General features: G+C 38.9%; 1 protein-coding gene across 1 annotated transcript in view; it reads left to right on the forward strand.

Annotated features, from left to right (window-relative positions):
* LGSN (lengsin, lens protein with glutamine synthetase domain) overlaps positions 1–24219 on the forward strand; it is a 63189-nt gene that overhangs the window by 16694 nt on the left and 22276 nt on the right. The window contains exon 3 of the mRNA XM_055574426.1: positions 21078–21207. Within this exon, the coding sequence (XP_055430401.1) occupies positions 21078–21207 (130 nt within the window). The remainder of the gene's footprint in view (positions 1–21077; positions 21208–24219) is intronic.

Genomic DNA, 24219 nt, shown 5'->3' on the forward strand with positions numbered 1-24219 from the left:
TCTGCCTTTCTCACTTTTTTCTCACCCTTTTTTTTTCGCTACCCTTCTTTTCTTCGTTTCTTTCTCTTTACCCTCTTCTCTTCCTTAATTTTTTTTTTTTTATCTTTTTCTCTGTATCTCCTTTTTTAACTTCCTTTCTCTATCTTGATGTGTTCCCTGATTCCTTTTTTTTCCGTTCCTCTCCTTTTCAGTCTTTAGCTCTTTTTCTGTCTTTACATCTTTTTTTATTTTCTTTACTTTTTTTTTTTTTTTTTTTTTTTCGCTTGGGTGAGGCCCCCCTGAGGGGGTTTTCTGCAATGAGCAGGCTCTGTATATTGTGTATTCTTTAAAAGTTCCTTTGTTTAAAAGAATTTTTTTTTTTTTAAATCTTTTTCAGCCTTAGGCAATGGTCTGGGAGGCTTGGATGTAAACTGGGGAATTCCTAGGCCCTGGGAGGTGCAAGCGGAGGTGGGGTAGTCTCCTTAAATCAGAAATTGTTGGATAAATTTTTAAAGGTTTGTGTAGAGGGGGAGGGGGCTCGCCAGGGCGCCCGGCCGCAGCGTCCTGTAAGTCCTCTCCTTCCTCGGGAGGTAGAGCACAGTCTCCCTCCTTTCTTTTGTCAAGGGCAGAAAATATGATCTGCGCAGAAGGTGGAGACCCACTACCATCCACCGCTATAGCTTCTCCCATAGGCTATCCCACAGCCTCATGAGGAGGGTCCAGAACATTTTTAATCATATTTATAGGATAAGTTTTTAGTTGTTTTTTACCTTCACCCAAGTATCTAAATTAACAGTAGCCTCTTTATCAGTTTGAAGATTATTTGTATAAAGAGTTGCCATTCTTAGTTTCAGTGTTACCCATGTCAGAAAATTAAGTATAATAGAAGATAAAGCTTTTAGCTTTTAAAAGATCAGGCTTTTCTTTGGCCTTTTAACTTCAGAAACCGTTTTCTCTAAGTCTTCAACACTTTCAACACTTCCCACTCCTCAGCCCTGTCTATCCTACAGGGGGGTCCGCGGCACCCTTGAGTGGGGTCCTAGCCATCCCGAACATTGGAAGGACAATAGGGCTGGTGACCCAGATTGTCCCGGGGGGGAAACAGAAGGCTGATGACCCAAACTGTTTCGAGGGGGGAGCAGTAGAGCTGATGACCCAAACTGCTCCGTGGGGGAACAAGAGAGCTGATGACCCAGTTGTTCCGAGAACGGGGAGCAAAAAGGGCTGATGACCCTAATTGCAGGGAGCTTACCTTCGATGTCCCTGTTCGGGCGCCACCTTTCAAAAAGCATTGAACAAAGCTGCATTTTACATTTCTATACACCCATTATATCAATCAATACACTGCCAAGGACACAGTAGGTAAGGAGTATGGAGACTTAGCAGCAAACATTGGCCCAACAAGTGAAAAACCCTTCACCAATACAATTTCTAATCAATCTTTTAACTACTCAAAGGAATCTGTGTTTAGGCAGTTTAGAACATCTCCTGCCTCTCACAATTGGGAGGCTCTGAACAATCACATGTGGCCGGAAAAACCCATTCAGGCAGGCTAGAGGATTTTCAAAGGAGTTTGTAGGTTGAAACACTGTCACATCCAAGAATTATTAACTGGAGCTGTAAGCTAACTCTCTTTTCAGAGAGAGGTAGTGGGGGACAGCCCCCCGTAAAGTCAGAGGTGTAGGTGAAAGCACAAAGCAGAAAGTAGGCAGACTCTGGTTTTGGGGGTAGATGCTCGAGAATTTCCAGGGGGACTCCTGAGGCTCGATCCCGCCTTTGCGTATGCCGAGCCTCCTTCCTCATGACCTTTGTCATGGGCGGAGTTCCTCGCGCTGGCTCCAGGCAGTGATAGAATTCCAGTTGAGCTATTACAGATCCTCACTCAATATGCAATATGCACTCAATATGCAATATGCCGGCTCCCGGCACACTGGAAAAACCATAGCCTTGACTACACGGACGTTTGTTGGCAAAGTAATGTCTCTGCTTTTGAATATGCTATCTAGGTTGGTCATAACTTTCCTTCCAAGGAGTAAGTGTCTTTTAATTGCATGGGTGCAATCACCATCTGCAGTGATTCTGGAGCCCCCAAAAATAGAGACTGACACTGTTTCCACTGTTTCCTCATCTATTTCCCATGAAGTGATGGGACCGGATGCCATGATCTTTGTTTTCTGAATGTTGAGCTTTAAGCCAACTTTTTCACTCTTCTCTTTCACTTTCATGAAGAGGCTCTTTGTTTCTTCTTCACTTTCTGTCACAAGGGTGGTGTCATCTGCATGTCTGAGGTTATTGATATTTCTCCCAGCAATCTTGATTCCAGCTTGTGCTTCCTCCAGCCCAGCATTTCTCATGATGTACTCTGCATATAAGTTAAATAAGCAGGATGGCAATATACAGCCTTGATGTACTCCTTTTCCTATTTGGAGCCAGTGTGTTGTTTCATGTCCATTTCTAACTGTTGCTTCTTGACCTGCATACAGATTTCTCAAGAGGCAAGTCAGGTCGTCTGGAATTCCCATCTCTTTCAGAATTTTCCACAGTTTATTGTGTCCACACAGTTGAAAGTTTTGGCATAGTCAATAAAGCAGGAATAGATGTTTTTCTGGAACCCTCTTGCTTTTTCGATGATCCAGCAGATGTTGGAAATTTGATCTCTGGTTCCTCTGCCTTTTCTAAAATCAGCTTGAGCATCTGGAAGTTCACAGTTCATGTATTGCTGAAGCCTGGCTTGGAGAATTTTGAGCATTACTTTATTAGTGTGTGAGACGAGTGCAATTGTGTGGTAGTTTGAGCATTTTTTGTCATTGCCTTTCTTTGGGATTGGAATGAAAACTGACCTTTTCCAGTCCTGTAGTGGACATTTCCAATATGCTTATTGTGTGTGGACCCAGGACTAAGCACCTCCCATTGCTCTTCATTTTACTGCAGTCTCATTGTTCCTCACATTTTCCCACTGAAACTACTCTTACCAAGGCCCCCAGTAATCTGGTTGCCAAAAAAAAAAAAAAGGGAGGGGGTTGCTGAGCAAGTTTTGATACTAACCTTATTTATCATTTCATTAGCAGGCCTATAGATGCTCCCTTCTTTTATGAATAATACAACTTTTATCTTTTGATGTCAATGAAGCCATCTTGTCCCCGTTTATTGTTACCTTTTCATCTTTATTTTCTGACACTCTCTGGAATTCAATTTCTGTATTTAATCATTAAATATCATTTTTCTCAGTTTTATTTTATTCCTCATTTTTTAAATCTCTGCTCTTTTCCTTTATGATTCTAACCACTGTCAGGGTTTTTCATTTTTCATTTTGCTTTATAATATCTTTTTGATTCTGACCCATATGGATAATATTTGCTAGGTACTTCCAGAAGACATTAGATTCTATATACACAAAGCAGAACCCCAACCCCCTCAAGTCTCCTCTTCATTTGGGTTTCAGAAACCTTACCACTGTATTTGATCCTTCTGTCTCCTTTAACTCCTACATCCAGTCACCAATCTACCAAGTCTGCCTCTGAAATATACCTGTAGTATGCTCATTTTCCTTCATCTCCCAGCCATTATCTTAGTTTGGACCACTGTAATCTTTACCCTAGATTGCCCAAATGGATATTGGAGGTCTAAGTAGTTCCTAGGCTTATGACTGCAAAGATTCTTAATTCTAGAAGGAATACCTAAATATGCACTTGGCTCTTAAGCAATCATGTGATACTTAGGCTAAACTAATAACTGCCTTAGGGTTTGGAGGAAAAGGCATGTAAATGAAAATAAATCTACTTTAGTGATACTGAGAGTTATTTTACAAAGCCCTAAGTGAGATTCCTGAGGCAACTAAACAGTTTACCAATTATGATAAAGGAGACAATAATTGTGAGTTATTCGAACATGGTATAAAGTTTAATAAAGAGTCTACTTTGACATGGAATGATTCAAAATTGGGAAAGGAGAATGTTAAGGATATAAATTGTCACCCTGCTTTACTTAACTTATATGCAGTATACATCATGTGAAATGCTGGGTTGGATGAATCACAGCTGGAATTAAAATTGCTTGGAGAAATATCAACAACCTGATATGCAGATGATACCATTCTAATGGCAGAAAGTGAAAAGGAACTAAAGAGCCTCTTGATGAAGGTGAAAAGGGGGAGTGAAAAGGTTGGCTTAAAACTGAATATTCAAGGGCCTTTGACTTGAGATAGTGGAGTAGAAAGATGGGAGCTTATGTCCTCCTATGAGAGCACCAAAATCACAACTAGCTGTTTAACAACCATCAACAAGAACCCATCAAAAAAAAAAAATACTCTATGTTCAAAGAAAAAGAAAAAAGCTCCAGTGATATGATAGGAGGGGCACAATTACAATAAAATCAAATCCCATACCTGATAGGTTGGTGACCCAGAAACTGGAGAACAATAATACCAAAGAAGTTCTCCCACTTTTGTGAAGGTTCTGAACCCCATGTCAGGCTTCTCAGCCTGGGTATCTGACAAAAGGTCTGGAAATCCCCAGAGAATATGACCTTGAAGGCCAGTGGGATTTGATTATAGAAATTCTACAGGATTGGGGGAAACACAGACTCTAGTCTTGGAGGGCACAAACAAAATCTTGCATACACCAAGACCAAGAGGAAAGAAGCAATGACCCCACAGGAGACTGAACCAAACTACCTGCTGTTTTGAAGGGTCTCCTGTGGAGGCATGGGTCACCAGGTGCTCACCACAGGGATGGGGGCACTGGCAGCAGCAGTCCAGGAATTCCCTCTTGGTGTAAGCCTTCTTTGAGGTCACCAATAACCCTATCATAACACCTGTAGAACACAGGGCTGGATTGCCTCAGGCCAAACAACTACCAAGGAAAAAGTGCAACCCCGACCATCAGCAGATAACTGGATTAAAGCTTTGCTGTGCAAGGCCCTGCCCATCAAAGCAAGTTTGTTAGTTTTTCCTCACCACAGTTTCCTCCCATCAGGAAGCTTACACAAGCCTCTTAGCCTCCTCCATCACAGGGCAGACAGAAGAAGCAAGAAGAACCATAGTCCCACAGCAGCTAAAACAAAAACCACATACAGAAAGTTAATCAGGATTAAAAAGCAGAAAGTTATGTCCCAGATGAAGAGACTAGATAAAACCCTAAAAAAACAACTAAGTGAAGTGGAGATAGGCAAACTTCCAGGAAAAAGAATTCAGAATAACGATAGAGAAGATGACCCAAGATCTCAGGAAAACAATGAAGAAGATGTTTATCAAAGACCTACAAGAACTAAAGAACAAAGAAAGACAGATGAATATTGCACTAGAAAAAAGTCAATAGCAGAATAACTGAGGCAGAAGAATAGATAAATGCCTGGAGGACAGAACAGTGGGAATCACTGCTGCAGAACAGAATAAAGAAAAAGGAATGTAAAGAAATTAAGACAGCCTAAGAGACATTTGGGACAACATTAAATGCAACAACATTCGCATTATAGGGGTCCCAGAAACAGAAGAGAGAAAGGACCTGAGAAAATATTTGAAGAGATAATAGCTGAAAACTTCCCTAACATGGAAAATGAAATAGTCAGTGAAGTCCAGGAAGCACAGAGAGTCCCAGGCAGGATAAACCCAAGGAGGAACACACTGAGCCACATAGTAATCAAACTGACAAAAATTAAAGATAAAGATAAAATATTAAAAGCAACAAGATAAAAATGACAACATACAAGGGAACTCCCATCAGGCTATCCACTGATTTCTCAACAGAAACTCGACAAGCCAGAAGGGAATTGAATGATATATTTAAAGTTATGAAAGGTAAGAACCTACAACCAAGAACACTCTACCTGGGAAGACTCATTCAGATTTGATGGGAAAATCAAAAGCTTTCCAGATAAGTGAAAGTTAAGAGAATTCAGCACCACCAAACCAGCTTTACAACAAATGCTAAAAAAAAAAAAAAAATCTCTAGATAGGAAACACAAGAGTAGGGAAAGACCTACAGAAAATAAACTCATAACAATTTTAAAAATGGTAATAGGATCATTGTTGTTCAATTGCTCAGATGTGTCCGACTCTGTGATCCCATGGACTGCAGCACACCAGGCTTCCCTGTCTTTCACCATTTCTTGGAGTTTGCTCAAATTCATGTCCATTGCATCAATGATGCCATCTAACCATCTCATCCTCTATCACCTCCTTTTCCTCCTGCCCTCAATCTTTCCCAGCATCAATGTCTTTTCCAATGAGTCCACCTTCCCATCAAGTGGTCAAACTATTGGAGCTTCAGCTTTAGCATCAGGCCTTTCAATGACTATTCAGGGTTGATTTCCTTTAGGATTGACTGGTTTGGTCTTCTTGCTGCCCAAGCAACTCTCAAGAGTCTTCTCCAACACCACAGTTTGGAAGCATCAATTCTTTGGCCCTCAGCCTTTTTCATGGTTCAACTCTCAAACCCATACATATTGATAATTACCTTAAATGTAAATAGATTAAATGAACCAACCAAAAGACATAGACTGGCTGGGCAGATGAAAACTTGTACATGTATGCACTTCCACTTACATCACTCTGCTTAACCCCCCAAACCATATGTAATTATTTTATATTGTTAAGTTAATCATGTTTCCATTATAGCTTGCAATTGTAAATATCTATTATCTTTTGTCTGCCTATTGATTGTGAAAATTGTTAAGCATATTTTATTATTGTGATTGTGTAACTATTCCATCCACTCCAGTATTCTTGCCTGGAGAATCACATCGACACAGAAGCCTGGAAGGTTACAGTCTGTGGAGTCACAAAGAGTTGGACACAACTGAGAGACAAACACACACACTCTCACTTAATACCATTGTATCAAGATTGGTCAACAGAAAATTAATAGAGCTCTATGTCACCAAAACTACCATTTAATTAAAAAAAAAAACCTGTAATCACTTTTTAAAATTCAGATGCATATCAGAATTACCTTGAATTTTTTTAATATAAATTTATTTATTGTAATTGGAGGCTACTTTACAATATTGTATTGGTTTTGCCATACATCGACATGAATCCACCACAGGTGTACACGTATTCCCCATCCTGACCCACCCACCCCGCCCCCCCGCCACCACATCCCTCCCCATACCATGAAAAAATATAAATGCCCAGGTATTGCTTTTCTTTTCTTTTCTTTCCCCAGAGCTCCAAATATGTTTCTAATGAGCAGCCATACTTATAAAACAACTGGACTACATGAAAATCTTTTACTTTTATCTAATTTGTTTCAGTTTTCCTATTTCATATTCAGTGCTCCCATTTCATTTAGTTTATGTTTTCCAATATCTCTATCTCTTTTTTTTTTTTTTGATGTTCTTTATCAAGCATTTGTCAAGCATAGTAGAAAAGCTTTTGTGTGTGTATATATATATGTATATATATGGAGAAGGAAATGGTAACCTACTCCAGTATTCTTGCCTGGTGAATCCCATGGACAGAGGATCCTGGTGGGCTACAGTCCACAGGGTCACAAAGAGTCATACATGACTGAAGTGACTTGGCACTGGCACATACGTATAATGTATATATTTTAGAAAACATATGAATTTTTGCTTAACTAAAAAATTTATGACATTTTGATTCCACTTGTTTGACTTAGTATGAATAAGATGATAGATTTCTAATTTAAAAAAAATATAGTATGCAACAAGCAACAAAGTTTTACTATATAACACAGGGAACTATAGTCAATATCTTGTAATAGCCTTGTAATAATAATAATGATAATAAAATAGTAATAATCTTTTTTCTGTTATTTTGCTATTTGTTTTCTTTTTTAATTAATTATTTTAATTGGAGGCTAATTACTTTACTATATTGTAGTGGTTTTTGCCGTATATTGACCTGAATCAGCCATGGGTGTACATGTGTTCCCCATCCTGAACCCCCCTCCCACCTCCCTCCCCATCCCATCCCTCAGGGTCATCCCAGTGCACCAGCTCTGAGCACCATGTCTCGTTCATCGAACCTGGACTGGCAATCTGTTTCACATATGATAATGTTTCAATGCCATTCTCTCAAATCATCCCACCCTCACCTTCTCCCACAGAGTCCAAAAGTCTGTTCTTTACATTTGTGTCTCTTTTTCTGTCTCACATATAGGGTCATCATTACCATCTTTCTAAATTCCATATATATGCATTTTTCTTTCTGACTTAACTTCACTCTGTATAATAGGCTCCAGTTTTGATTCAAATGCATTCTTTTTAATAGCTGAGTAATATTCCATTGTGTATATGTACCACAGCTTTCTTATCCATTCCTCTGCCAGTGGTAATCTAGGTTGCTTCCATGTTCTGGCTACTGTAAACAGTGATGCGATGAACATTGGGATACACGTGTCTCTTTCAGTTCTGGTTTCCTTGGTGTGTATGCCCAGCAGTGGGATTGCTGGGTCATATGGCAGTTCTATTTCCAGTTTTTTAAGGAGTCTCCATACTGTTCTCCATAGTGGCTGTACTAGTTTGCATTCCCACCAACAATGTAAGAGGGTTCCTTTCTTCCACACCCTCTCCAGTATTTGTTTGTAGACTTTTTGATAGCAGCCATTCTGACCGGCATGAGATGGTACCTCATTGTGGTTTTGATTTGCATTGCTATGATAATGAGTGATGTTGAGCACCTTTTCATGTGTTTGTTAGCCATCTGTATGTCTTCTTTGGAGAAGAAGTGTAGTTCTTTGGCCCACTTTTTGATTGGGTCGTTTATTTTCCTGAAATTGAGCTGCATGAGTTGCTCATATATTTTTGAGATTAATTCATCAGTTGCTTCATTTGCTATCATTTTCTCCCATTCTGAAGGCTGTCCTTTCACCTTGCTTATAGTTTCCTTTGTTGTGCAAAAGTTTTTAAGTTTAATTAGACCCATTTGTTTATTTTTGCTTTTATTTCCATTATTCTGGGAGGTGTAAAGTTTTACCCATAACTTTAATGAGGGCTTAAACTGCCCCTGAGAAAAAGGAACTGTCTCCTTTTGAACTCTCTCTAAGGCAGACTGTTTTTGCACACATAAGCAGATATTAACATAGATTCTGAAGCCCAAGAATTAACTAACTAGGTGACTCAGCTTTCAGCCTTTCAATAGACATTACAAGAACTCTGTAGATGACTCCTGACCCAGCCTCTACAATAAGTCTAATTGCTGGGTCTGCAGAGAGCTCCCCTCCTCATCAACTGAAGGCTTCACATGGTGGGTTTCTCTGCTTCAAGGAAAAAACTTTCTTTAACTCTGCAAATACCTTCACCAATAACAATCATATGTGACACCTCTTCTTAGTCTGATGACATCTAACAATCCTAAAATGAACTGGTATAACTATGGAGATAATGTAACTTTTCATTTTAATTATGTTTTTTGTTTTTGCTGTTTGCTCCCTATATCTGTAACTGTGTAGTTGGATTTGTTTCTAGCTACACAATAACTTTTAGGTTACAAATGGTTGTTCAAGCTGATACAAATGCCATAACTTCTGCCAACTATTATTTGAGGTCCCTGGATCAGAGACCCTCAATAAAAGGGTAAGGAAAATATGCTGCCTCAACAATTTAGGGCCTATGCCCCTGTCTAGCAGGAAGTATCTACAGAATGAGAGTGACAGCACTTTCCCTTCAGCAGCCCTATTCTTCTAAAAGAAAAGGGGGGTAATGAGAGAGCTAATTCTTAAATAGGTTGATAAGGAGTCTGGAGCCCTCAAGTAAGAAGGAGTCCAGGGCCCTTGAAGAGGAGAAAGGGGTCTGGAGCCTTCAGGAGGAGAAAGGGGTCCAGGACTCTCGAGGAGAATGGGACAAATGTTCTTTTTTTTTTTTTCTACACTCTTTCATCTTAGTCACCTAAGAAATTATTTCATTTAAGCAAGGAGCTAATGACTACACAACTAAACAACTCATCTTGCTCAAAGGTGTTTTTCCTTAAGCTCTGTACTAGTGATTATATAACAATGTATCTTGCTTGATGACATGCTTCTCTTTCTTACAAGAGCCTTCTGCCTTATCTTGTTATCTTAAGATTATGTTGTGGGAGTGGGTCTGGTAAGACCTTTCTATTGTTAGTTCTAATCTTGTTAATTTAAGATGCATGTTGTGGGAGGGGGTCTAGTAAAAGTATGTAAGGCCTTGATAAGACAAGACTAGTGTGGGGGGCACTCTCCATCCCCCTTCTGATGTCTGTGTCAGAAGCTTTCTCTGTCCATTTTCGCTATAAGAAAACTTCTGCCAACAAAACCTGAGTGACCTGAACGGTTGTTGCTGACCCACGAAAAGACACCGGGATTCTTGGCCTCTGGAGAAGAATTCAATCCAGGGTGAGAGATGAGGCTTGATCGCTCAGACCTTTTGTGTAATAAAGTTTTATTAAAGTATAAAGGAGATAGAGAAAGCTTCTGACATAGACATCAGGAGGGGGCAGAAAGAGTATCCACCTGCTAGTCTTCAGCTGGATGTTATATAGTCACTAGCAGTCTGTTAATGAAAGAAATAAATGTCTTAAAACTCAGAATGGCACCAGGTCCCTCATCCCTAAGATGTATTTTGGGATAATCTTGGCACTAGATGATTCATCCTGGGCTATAAAATGATTGAGTTGAATCTTGTAGAAGGGCAGATTTCTATACAAATAGTTCCATTTACATAGATTAGGGGAACAATATCTGAGTATAACATACTGGTTTGTCAAGTAGGTTCTGAGCCCATTAGGCAGAACCGACTTGAAGACAGAGTCCAGGGTAAATGCATAGTACATTAACATAGCTTAATACAAACGTCTATGTAAGAAAAATGCATTGATTAACTCAAGGTTTGAGAATAGTTAACTTCAAGTGAAACCAGGTGTCATTATGGCAACACAGTATTTTAAGAGAAACCTCCTTTTAAATTTGTATAGAGAAGGAAATAAATATCGCTAGTTTGTTTCCTCCTGTCGCTTAAGAGAGATAAAATTGTCTGACACTTGCAGCCTGTTTCCTCCGTTTGGAGACCCCTGGCCTTTCTGCTTGTTACCCTCTCATTCTCCCCTTTTCTTTTGGGAGAATTATGTTGCCTATGGAAAAGGGGTGTTGTTCTTGTTCCATACCTGCTTCTGAGCTGACAAGGAGCGTTGTCCCTAAATTGGTGAAGCAACATATTCTCCTAACCCTCATACTGAGGATTTCTGATCAAGGGGCCCCAAGTAATAGTTGGAAGAAGCTGCAGCAGTAGCAGAAGTTTGAGCAACCATTTGTAACTTAAAAGCTTTTATGTGACTAGAAACAAATCCAGTTATACAGTTACAGATGCAGGGAGCAAACAACAAAAACAAAACAATCAGAATTACTGTAATTAAAATAGTCTTCCACCATGGGGAACTAACTAACATCTCCCAAAGAGAGGCAATTGAGGCTTCAGGAGTATCCATAGCCCCAATCATCTTGTTCATGTGTTTAGTAAAATGAGTAACATTAGTGCTCATATCAGTTACATATGTACAACATTGGGTATGAATAATGGCATAAGTTCCTCCTTGCACAGCTGTCAGAATATCTAAAGCCAATCTGTTTTGTAAAACCACCTTTCTAATTTGTACTTGTTCAGCTTTAAGAGCTGAAATAGCTTTTTGAGAATATTGTAATGCCTGTTGAGTAAAATTAGTCAAAGCATCCACTCGTAGCATAACATCTGTAGTTCCCAAGGGGAACAAACACTACAGCCAAATAATCATACCAGTGAAATATAGACCTTGCCCACCGAGTTTTAAGGTGGGGTAAATTAGCAGGCTTTTCTGGAAGCTCTGAAAATATAAAGCTGTGTGTAAAGGCTAGACCCAAGAAAGTGGCCGGATTTAATTTCCACAAACTTTAAGCTTAGTTACTGGTCCTTCTAACAACGATGACTGATATTTAAGAAGCCTATTGTCTGTCATCCAAATACTAACCTTACAAAATAAGATTTCACTCACATCATGATAAGTCAATACAGTAAGGTTTTGTTCATTAATTATTTTTAAAGCTTCAGGTACTAATAAAGCTGCTGCCCAATTACACTTAGGCAGTGGGGCCACCCATGTGAAATTACATCTAATTCTCTGCTTAGATAAGTAATAGGTTACTGGTGAGGCCCTCGGGCCTGTGTCAAAACTCCCAAGGCCATACCTTTTCTTTCAGTGACAAACAAATTAAATTCTGACCCTGTGGGCAAGCTCAAAGCGGGAGCTTGCAGGAGATCAGTCTGAGAACTTTAAAAGCCTTTTGAGTATCTGGAGACCAAACCAGTTTGTCGGTTTGGGCCTGCTGAGTTTCAGCTATAAGTTTATATAAAGGCCGGGCAAGTTCCCCGTAACCCAGAATGCAAATGCAACAGTAGCCTGTGATTCCCCAAAATCCTCTCAATTGTCTTAAAGTCATAGGTATGGGATGATTTAGTATAGGTTTAATTCTCTGAGGGCCTATGGCCCTAGTCCCTTCTGATATGATTAAGCCCAGATATCTAACAGATTGCTGACAAAGCTGAGCCTTTCTCTTGATGTCTTGTAACCACAGCCTGCCAGAAAGTTTAAGAAATCTACTGAGGCTCATGAACAAGTTTCCTCTGTCTCAGCACAGAGGAAAATATCATCTACATATTGTAACACCACCACTTTAGAGCTATTAAAGTTTTGTAGATCCCGTGACAAACTTTGTCCAAATAAGTGAGGACTTTCATGAAATCCCTGGGGCAAAACTATCCAGGTTAACTGAGAAGCTGGCTGTGTAGGGTCTTCAAAAGCAAATAAAAATTGACTTTCCTCCACCAAAAACACTGACTAGAAGGCATCTTTCAAATCAATTACTGAGAAATATTTGGCTCGTTCAGGAATTTCAGACAATAGAGTATAAGGATTAGGCAACATTGGATGTACAGGAATTACAGCCTCATTTATTATTCATAAATCTTGTACTAGTCCCCATTTACCTTTTGATTTCTTTATACCCAAAATAGGAATGTTGCATGGACTGTTACAGGGAACTAATAGTCCCTGCTCCTTTAAATTTTCAACGATGGGCTTTAACCCTTCCTTAACCTCAGGTGTCAGTGGATACTGCTTCTTATGTGGAAATAACTTTGAGCTTGACAACTATAGGAATAGTATTTTGTGCTCGACCCACAGATTTTCCAACAGCCCATACTCTAGGATTTACATTTTGTTCAACTAAAGGGAGAAAAAGGGAGGGCTCCATATTCATGAAAACAGAAGCATGAGCCTTGCTCAGTATATCCCTCCCCAAAAGGGGTGAGGGAGATTCTGGCACAATCAGAAACTCATGTGAAAATAGCTCAGAATCCCAGTTACAATATAAAGAATAACTGAAATAATACCTTTTGGCTCGTCCAGACAGTCCCATTACAGAAGCGGATTGGGAAGAAAGTGGGCCAGGGGCTTCAGTAAGCACAGAGTAAGTTGCCCCAGTATCTAAAAGGAAATTGATGGATTGGCCCCCCACAGTTATTAATACCTGGGGTTACTCAGGTGTAATTAGGATGGGAGCTTCTGTGGGGACCCCCAGGCACCTTCAGTCCTGATTGTCTTGAGAGTCTGACCCCTGAGACCTATGCCTCTGGGGGCAGTCTCTCTTCCAGTGTGGTCCTTTGCATACCAGACATGGAGCCGGGGGCAGCTAGATGCCTGAGGGCAATCCCGCTTGAGGTGCCCCTCCTTTCCACAATAATAGCAAGCCCATCCCTTTTAAGCTGGGTCCCTCTGGGCATTTTTCCCAGGCTGTTTAAGAACGGTTTTCATAGCCATTGTGAAGGCTTCCACGTGTTCCTTTGTCTTTCTCTGCCTTTATTTCTTTTCCTCATATTCCCTACCTTATGACTGTCTGAGCCAGTTGTAACAGATTATCTAAAGGCTGATTTGGTCCATATACCCATTTTAATAGTTTACAGTGGATATCTGGAGCCAACTGAGTGAGAAATCTATCCTTTAAAATCACTTTTCCCTCTTCGCTTTCAGGATCAGTTTCAGTGAATCTGCAAAGGGCTTCTCTCAGTCTATCTAGGAACTTACCAGGAGCTTCCTTCTCCTCCTGTTCTATGTTTGCCAATTTGTCATAGTTTAGAAGCTTAGAACGTGCCTGCCTGAGTCCTTCAAGAATCCATCTAACAAAATTACTCTGATCCCATCTTCCTTTACCTGTGTTATAGTCCCAGTCTGGTTCTGTAGTTGGGACTGCCTGATTTCTAGTATGAAGGGCGGTTATCTTGTCCTCCTCTTCCCTACTGATTCATTACCAAGCTATTCATCTCCATAAGCAACCGCTTTTCCCAAAAGTCAACTCTTTGAATTGGGAATCAGCATTTGCCCCAAGATATACATCACATCCTTCCAAGTAAGGTCATACAGCAGAGTAACACCTTTAAAAGTTCCAATATATTTTTCTGGGTCCTTTAAATAGTCTCCCAGATCCTCTTTGATTCTTTGTATTTCTTGGTAAGAAAAAGGCTTATTAACTCTCATAGACTGATTATTTCTCCCGGGGGGTGTTTCATGAAGAGGCAACAGCTTGTGTGGCTGTTCCTCAGTCTCTCTGGCTGCTCTGTGCATATGATCCCAGGGGTAGATTGGAGAAACCTGCTTTTCTTAATCTCTTTGTCTCCTGTCCTCCATTTCATCTCTTACTTCAGTGGTCTGAGTCTCTATTGAAACCAGAGTAGTCTGAGGTAGTACTGAGACAGGAGTTGTTTGAACCTCTACATGTGCAGTTTGAATCTCAGTTTGGGTTTCCACTGAGACTAAGGCAACCCTTCTTGGTGGGGGAGGGGGGTGGTCTCTGGCTTTCAGTTTGCTCAGTTTGGAGCCCTGGTTACTGGGGCAAAGTAGGAGGACAGGAGGGAGCTGAAGGTTTCACACCCAAATATATACCCTTAGGACATAAGTCTGGCATATTTTCAGAGAGAAAAAGGGCAACACATATACTACTTCCACCTATTTCCCTTGTTTTCTACAGAACCAGTCTAATTGTAAAACAGTATTATACTTAAGAGACCCTCCAACTGGCCCCCGTTAGCCGTCCTCCAGTGGGTACAGCAGCCATGCAGTATCACATAGGAAGACCAGGTGTGTCTTCTTTAAGCCCTGGGGATCAAATCTATCCCAGATTTTCAGGATGCAGTTCAAAGGAGTGAGGCTGGAATTGTTAGCTCCCATCTGTAAGAGAGGGAAAAAAAAGCGACCAGCACCATCTTTCTACTGGAGGTGTCCTTCCCTGCTCTAGATGAGGGTGTAGACAGACTTTACACCAAAAGCTTGTCTTTCCTGGTCGGACTTTGTCTGTCCCTTACTGACGCAGGTGTCATACTCATCCCTCCCGGTTCTACCACCAAGAAGGGGTGGGGATGCACCAGGGGTAGACCTGATGGCATCCCAAACTGAAGTCCAGCTCTTCACCATTAAAACCTTGCTTGCCTCTGATGCCACCTGGGGTGCAATCAGAGTAACCTTCTGGAATGCTTCCCAAGCTAAGACCGCTGGGGGAAACATTTGTCACCTGAGTGCCTGTGCACGACCCTGAGTGTATTCCTGACCACAGTAAGACTGATACAAACATAAAACTGAGATATTCCTTCCAAGCATCACCACACCAACATAAGAGCCTCTGCTGGTCCACTAAGAGCCAGTGTTACCAAAGAAAAAAAACCCATTGTAGTTCCAATCCAAGTAACCTTTAAGCCCAGAGATGTTCTTGGAGCTAGAGCTCCATCTAGCTTCTGAACTTTTGATTCCTAGTGAGACTAGGTGCTTCCTGACTACCAATCCAAATTTGGGATCTAAGTCACAGTTCACAGTAACAGCATAGATTGTCAGCTACACCTATAATTCCAGCTACTTGATAAACATTTCCAGACAGGTTGATAAGAAGCTGCTGACAAGAATCCCTTGAAGGTCTCCCCAAGCCTCTAAACTTCTCTAACTGTCCTACTGTTTCCCTGGGGCCCTTAGACCTCTTCTTAATCTCTCCACTGAAGAGTTAATATCTGGTTCTTCAGGCACCCTCTAAAACCCTGCCCTGACTTCCCAGAACCCCAGTAATTATTCTGGGGCATTCTGACTGGCAGTATTCATTAAGGATGCATTAAGCACCATGTGCTCTTGAGCCAATTGCCTGGGTTTGAATCCTATCTCTATCATCTACTAGTTGTGTGATTTGGGGCTAATTAATCTTTATTTGACTCAGTTTTACTCATCTCTAAAATGGAGATGATAATGTATCTATTTTGGGAAGTTGTTTGAGACTAAAGGCAGAGCATTTAGAAGAGCTTGACACATAGTAAGTAAAATAAAATTATGTTATTTTTATTATTTATGCATGTTAAGTCACTTCAGTCATGTTTGACTCTTTGCAAGCCTGTAGACTGTAGCTCACCAGGTTCCTGTGTCCATGGGATTCTCACAGAGTGAGAATTGGAATGGGTTGCCATGACCCCCTCCAGGGAATCTTCCTGACCCAAGGACTGAACCTGCATCCCCTGCAGCTCCCACATTGCAGGCAGGTTCTTTACCACTGAGCCATCAGGGAAGCCCTTTATTGCCTGTATTAATGGATAAATATCTTGATTATCATCTCTCAGTAGTGTATTAGCCATCACTGTTGAGGAAAAAATAGGTGATTCCTGTTACTATCATTGTGCCCAGAATGTCTAGTACTGCTGCATATTCTAAACATCATTCCAGTGTTTTTGAGATCGGTGTGTATGGGACCTAGGAACTTTTCTTCTTTACCACCTACTTTATACTTTAAATTGATTGCCAACATTTAAAAAAATCATAAAATTTCTAGTAAAAATCCAGATTTCTGGCATTCCTTGGAAATTTGGAAAACTGGCATCACGGGGGCCATATTTTGTGATGGCAACTCTTGGCCAGAGCCACATATTGGCTCCTTCTTTGGACTGATGTCAACTCGGGTGTTCACCATTCAACCCACTGTATCTCTTTGTTCCTTGCTTAGCACTGAGTCTGCTATGTTGGAACTAGAATAGCCTAACTCTATCACTTTCTTTATAACATGGAAGTCTTCCATAACAACACTTTATTGTCTATACTAGATTGTAATATTCTTTAGGAAAAAGACCATGTTTTATTTATTTTTACATCTTTGATTTTGCCTTACCCATAGTCCTTATTGTTTGGACTAGTGAAATTTAAGCTGATAGTGACTTAAGATTATTTTAATCTTCATTCAGGAAAGAGTTATTAAAACACAATATAATTCTAAAAGAATATGTAATTGAACAAGTTGAGTGGACAAATTTTTATGAATCACACAGACAATCTTATAAAATAGAAGTGGAATTTCATCTAGTTTGACTGTCTGCTATGGTGATGTAGGAAGCTCCTCCAAGCTTTAATCATGGTGAATCTGTTTATGCATTGTCAAAACGTAGGTAATAATAAATGTTCCCTGAAAGTTGTTGTATTTAATTAGATGCAAAATATTATTTTTTATTATGAAAATACTTATTAAATGTTATATACTTGCAGGGTATGATTGTACTTATAACAGTGTTTACATGAAAATGCCAAGGTTCCAGAGGACTTGTACTTAGTAGAAAAGGCAAAATTAGGACTCAAATCACATGAATCTTGCCTAGTACAGTTTTTACCGAAACATCATTCACATTGTAACTAAATGTAGTTAAGAAATAAAAGAGAATAAAAATACTTTACTAGAGGTGGGGTAAACCTGGGATCCACAAAATTTGTCTGAGTTATTATAGAAATGATCATTTTCGTATATAAGAGAAAATCAAAGGACCGAATTAAATGTATTCTTAATTTGAAAAAAAAAGTGAGAGAGAGAGCATTTATTTTGGAGTCCAGGGGTTTTATTGGTGAAATTTTCAGGTTAGGAACTGGATAAATTGCCCTTGTTTTTCTCTTAATAAATTCCCCCTTTTGGTCTGGTTTGTATAAAGGCAGGTGAATATTACTAAAATAAACTTTCTCTGGGCTTCAGTCTCTGGCATTTAAGAAGCAGGTTGGCATTTTGGAAACCAGAAGACCTGTCTGTACTCTTTCCTTGCAACTCACTTCCATTGCTTTGGACAAGTTTTTCAGGATCTCACTTTTCTCATTTATAAGATGGAGATTCTGCCTCCCTGAAGGTTTTGCTGAGGACATGCGCCTGACAGAGTGCTCAATTTTAGCACATTGTTATTTAGTTGCGATTAGAATTTGAAGCTGAAAGAAATCTTAAGGTTTGTTTCATTTGATTCCTTCAATCTGTATGTGAGAGGATCCCTAATGGATCAAACTAATACTAAAGTTAGCCTTCTCAGTTTCCTTTGATACTTATGTAACTAGCCTAGTAAGTAAGTAAGTGTTAGTCACTCAGTTGTGCCAGACTATTTCCGACCCCATGTACTGCAGCCCACCAGTCTCCTGTGTCCATGAGATTTTCCAGGCAAGGATACTGGAGTGGGTTGCCATTTCCTTCTCCAGGGGATTTTCCCAACCCAGGGATCAAACCTGGGTCTCCTGCACTGCAGGCAGATTACCAACTGAGCTAAAAGGGAAGCCCCCTTTGTATGTAATTTTCTAAATAAGACTTCTCTGAAATAACCAGAGATGTGAATATATAAAAACATTTACCAAAATTATAATTATATAATGTATATTTCTGGCAATGCAACTTTAGAAGTGGTGAATACATACAAGGCAATGGCACCCCACTCCAGTACTCTTGCCTGGAAAATTCCATGGACGGAGAAGCCTGGTAGGCTGCAGTCCATGGGGTCGCTAAGAGTTGGACACGACTGAGCGACTTCACTTTCACTTTTCACTTTCAGGCACTGGAGAAGGAAACGGAAACCCACTCCAGTGTTCTTGCTTGGAGAATCCCAGGGACGGTGGAGCCTGGTGGGCTGCCAGGGGGTCGCACAGAGTCGGACACGACTGAAGCAACTTAGCAGCAGCAGTAGCAGCAGCAAGACTAGTATATCACATCAGAATCTTATCCAAAGTCTGTAGGGAAAATTTGCACAAATATTTGAATAAATTATAAACTACTAGAAAAAAATAAGTGACTATATCTAATAATAAATAGCACATAATCCAATATAAGATTATCTGCAGTGAAATACCACAATTTTCTAAAATGTGAAACTTTAAAATCACATACTTTATCCTATGAAGCATATCTTTTTAAGAACATAACAATAATAACAATATATTATAACTACACATAGACACAAAAATTTAAATTCATTTTTCCTGTTTTAACATTTAGAGATTAATTGATATAATTGACAATGGTAAAGATGTTCACCAGCAACAACCCTAGACATACATTTGTAACTTGCCTTCAGATATGGAAACTTCAGAAATGGCTCTTAATTCTCTTCAAGAGAAAATGGCTCAAAACATTTTAGAATATAGATTTTTGACACTGACATTCTCTCCTCAAACCACAATGAGGAGTTTGTTTAAAAAAATGTAAAAGAGCAGTGTTATCATAATTCTCTCCAGATTTATTCAAGTTGTTGCAAATGGCAAAACTTCATTTTTATGGCTGATAATATTCCATTGTGTATATATGCCATATTATCCTTAGTGAAATAAGTTGGATTAAGACAAGTACTATATAGTTTCTCTTACATGGGGATTTTAAAAAAACAAATGAATAAATACAGCAAAACAGAAACAGACTCACAGATACAGAGAACAACCTACCAAAGTGGGGAGAAGTGGGGAGAGATGGGTGAAATACTAGTAGATGATTAAGTGGTACAAACTACTAAATAAGCTACAAGGATATGATGTGCCACACAAGAAATATAGTCAATATTTTATAGTAACTTTGTATGAATTATGTGTTATAAAAATATTGAATGTTGTACACCTGAACCTAACATAATATTGTAAGTAAATTATACTTCATTTTAAAAAAATATAAGAATTGACTTGGTAGAAGTAATGACACCTAAACAAAATTTAACATGGCAGAATCTGTAGTTGGTACATTATGATGTGCATAAAGTATCTAGCCTTCTACATGAAAATGATTGATTCTTTTAGAAATTATTTCAGTGGATTAAAAATCAAGGGGATAATTGAGAAAGTCAATATCAACTTTTAAGTTTTAAAATATACTTATTTAGCTGTATGATGCAAGGAACTCAGACCTGGTGCTCTGTAATGACCTAAAGGGGTGGGATGGGATGGGAGGTGGGAGGGAAGCTCAAGAGGGAAGGGGACATATGTATGCCTATGGCTGATTCATGTTTATGTATGGCAGAAACTAACACAATATTGTAAAGCAATTATCTGCCAATTAAAAATAGAGTAAAAAAGAAAAAGATATATTCTTATTTATTTCAGCTGAGTCCCAAGACTGTAGGGATGATTCTGTCTGCTGATGAGGCAGAGACATCAAAGCTCTGCCTCTGCAGCCCTGCCTCAGTGTCCAGCTCCCTATGGAGAATAGCTCTTGACACCTCTGTCAAAAGATCCTGTAAAAGATTATACCTAGGGTGTTGAAGTTAGGTTATTTTGTTTTAAAATGTTTTTCTTTGGGCTTCTCCAAGCTATAAAACACTTTGAGCATGACATTGTTTTACATATATAAAACAGTCACAAAATAGCATTGTACAAAAGCATGTGCTTTTTCAAAGCATTCAATAAATATTGATGCCATTAGGATGAGGGTAAGGAGAATAGAATACTTCTGGTCAAAAACATTAGAGATTAAAGAGAGAAAAATTATAAAAGAGAGCTTTTTAGCTAAAATGGGTTTGGTGAAATTACTTAAGGAAAAAAAATAATATAAAATATCCCAGAGTAAAAAATAATGATAGAAAATCTTGACTAGTTGGGTAACACTTTCATTTATTTCATGATCTTTTCTGTACCAAATATAAAGAAGATAAAGAAAATCCATCTTGTCAGCACAATGTTGAGCATCTTAATTTTGAATTATTCAAGTAGATGTGGAAACAACAAAATTTACCTTGTTGTAAAAGTCTCTATAGTCACTTTTATATTTGGCTATCCAATCATTTTTTCCCTTTATACCCAAATTTAATTGCATGTGCAATCTATAATTTGACTTTTTGTTTATTAATTATTTTAGGACACAAGAGATGAAGGTAATGAGACTAAGGCCAGCAGTGTGAGTAAATTGATGAGGACAAGAGAGAAAGTCACTAAACTACGTATTTTTTCAACTGAAGTAGGAGAAATGGATATATCCAACTCAAAAGGTATCTTACCATTATAATCCCTCAAGAATATGTTATCAAAGACAATCTCTATCTGGTCTCTTTTTCATAAAGCATTTTTCTTTTCTTTTTTTTCTATAGGGGAAGCAAAAAATTAAATAAAACTTACTCCTACATAGGCAACATAAAAGATGAACATATATGTTTACAATATAAATATATACAATAATAAAAATATTTCAAACTTAAAGGGAGATAGAACTAAGATAATAGTAGTAGGGAAAAGAGAGAACCGAAGGAACATATGAGTAAAAAGAGAGCATATTTCTTCTCTGAGAATGAGTGCAAAGATCATTACTGAGGGAGGCCACAATAAAGGAGTGGGTCATGTTTTCATACCACATTTTGGAATTCCAACTAGACTCCAGTGAATTTGAAACAGCATTGAAACTAGGAGTTAGTTTGGACAGCACTCTCAATTCAGGAACAGTAGTGTTCTAAGGTGGAGAAGAAAATGGCAACCCACTCCAGTATTCTTGCCTGGAGAATCCCAGGGATGGGGGAGCCTGGTGGGCTGCCGTCTGTGGGGTCGCACAGAGTCGGACACGACTGAAGCAACTTAGCAGCAGCAGCAGTGTTCTAAGGCAGGGGCAGTAAGAATGGTCAGTGCATAACAACAATAAAATGCAGTCAAACTTTTGTAGAGTTTATTACTGTTTTTAAATTCTTTACAGACAATGCATCTCTATATGGCTTACAACTAGGATGAACTACCCCCATGGCCCCTTACTTGATATGTCACTGCCTAGAAATAAATTATTTTTTTAAGTATTCCTCTTCATATCATATTGAAAGACAGTTGAAAACAATTTCAACATGTTTTAACACTTTTCTTACTTTTTTAAAGTTGTAAATATAGTTGATTTACAATATTGTGTTAGTTTCAGGTATATAAAAAAGTGACTCAGTTATATACAGTTTTTCAAATTATTTTCCATTATAGTTTATTACAAGATACTGAATATTGTTCCCTGTGTTATATAGTAAGTCCTTGTTGCTTACATATTTTATACATAGTGATATGTGTCTATCTGAAGAAGGAAATGACAACTCACTCCAGTATTCTTGCCTTGAGAATCTCATGGACAGAGGAGCCTGGCAGGCTATAGTCCATGGGATCGCAAAGAGTCAGACACAACTGAAGAGACTTAACACACACTTATATGTCTGTTTTACTCCTATTTTTTTTCCCTTCCCACTCTCCCTTTCCCCTTTGGTAGCCAAAAGTTTGTTTCTATGAATACCATAAGTCTACTACAGAAAACATAAGGCTGTTTGTGTTTTATATATAGATACATCTTGTTTTTTTAGATTCCACATATAAGTGATATATATATATATATATATATACATATATATATATATGTCTTTGTCTGATTTACTTCACTCGGTAGGATAATCTCTAGGTCCATACATGTTTCTGCAGATAGCAATATTTTTTTTTTTTGGCTGAGTAATATTTCACTGTGTGTGTGTGTGTGTGTGTGTGTGTGTGTGTGTCCATATATGTGTATATATATATTTCGGAGAAGGCAATGGCAACCCACTCCAGTACTCTTGCCTGGAAAATCCCATGGACAGCAGAGCCTGGTGGGCTGCAGTCCATGGGGTCGTGAAGAGTCGGATATGACTGTGTGACTTCACTTTCACATTTCACTTTAATGCACTGGAGAAGGAAATGGCAACCTACTCCAGTGTTCTTGCCTGGAGAATCCCAGGGATAGAGGAGCCTTGTGGGCTTCCCTCTATAGGGTCACACAGAGTTGGACACGACTGAAGCAACTTAGCAGCAGCAGCAGTGCATATATATGTATATATATATGGTTGGTGCAAAAGTAATCGCGGTTTTGCCAGTGTTGAACTTTGCTGTTCGATGTTGGAATACATTCTTAAATAAATGTGGTTATGTTATACATTATTTTAATGCACTTTTTTTTTTTGCTAATGACATTACTTGTTGTGTATTTTATATTCATTTTAGACTATGGAAATGATGTTACACAAAAAGCAAATTCAAGAGATTTTCTTATTCAAGTGCAAAATGGGTCATAAAGCAGCAGAAACAACTTGCAGCATCAACTCATTTTGTCCAGAAACTGCAAATGAATGTATTGTGCAGTAGTGGTTCAATTAGTTTTACAAAGGAGATGAGAGCCTTTAAGATGAGGGGCATAGTGGCCAGTCATCTGAACTTGACAATGGTGAATTGAGAGAAATCATGGAAGTTGATCCTCTTAAAACTAGACAAGAATTTGTCAAAGAACTCAAGTTTGACCATTTGCTTCATTCAGGATTTGAAGCAAATTGGAAAGGTGGAAAAGCTCAATAAGTGAGCTGACTGAAAATAAAAACAAATCATCTTTTGAAGTGTCTTCTTCTCTTATTCTATGCAATTACAATGAATCATTTCTTGATCAGATTGTGATGTGAGGTGAAAAGTGGATTTTATATGACAGTCAGTGATGACCAGGTCAGCAATTGGATGGAGAAGAAGCTCCAGTGCACTTCCCAAAGCAGAACTCACAGCAAAAAATGTGCTGCTGATATGACTTACTACAGCTTAATGAATCCTGGCAAAACCATTATATCTGAGAAGTATGCTCAGCAAATTGATGAGATGCATCAAAAATTGCAACTCCTGCAGCCAGCATTGGTCAACAGAAAGGCCCCAATTTTTCTCCATGCCAACACCCTAATGCACATCATATAATCACTGCTTCAAAAGTTGGATGAATTAGGGTACGAAGTTTTGCCTCATCCACCATATTCACCTTACCTCTTGCCAACTGACTACTACTTCTTCAAGCATCTCAACAACTTTTTGAAGGTAAAATGCTTCCACGATCCGTAAGAAGCAGAAAATGCTTTGCAAGAATTCATCGAATCCCAAAGCATGGGCTTTTGCGCTACAGGAATAAACAAACTTATTTCTCATTGACAAAAATGTGTTGATTGTAATGGTTCCTACTTTGATTAATGAAGATGTGTTTGAGT

This window comes from Bubalus kerabau, chromosome 3 (genome assembly GCF_029407905.1).
Source record: "Bubalus kerabau isolate K-KA32 ecotype Philippines breed swamp buffalo chromosome 3, PCC_UOA_SB_1v2, whole genome shotgun sequence".
NCBI lineage: Eukaryota > Metazoa > Chordata > Mammalia > Artiodactyla > Bovidae > Bubalus > Bubalus kerabau.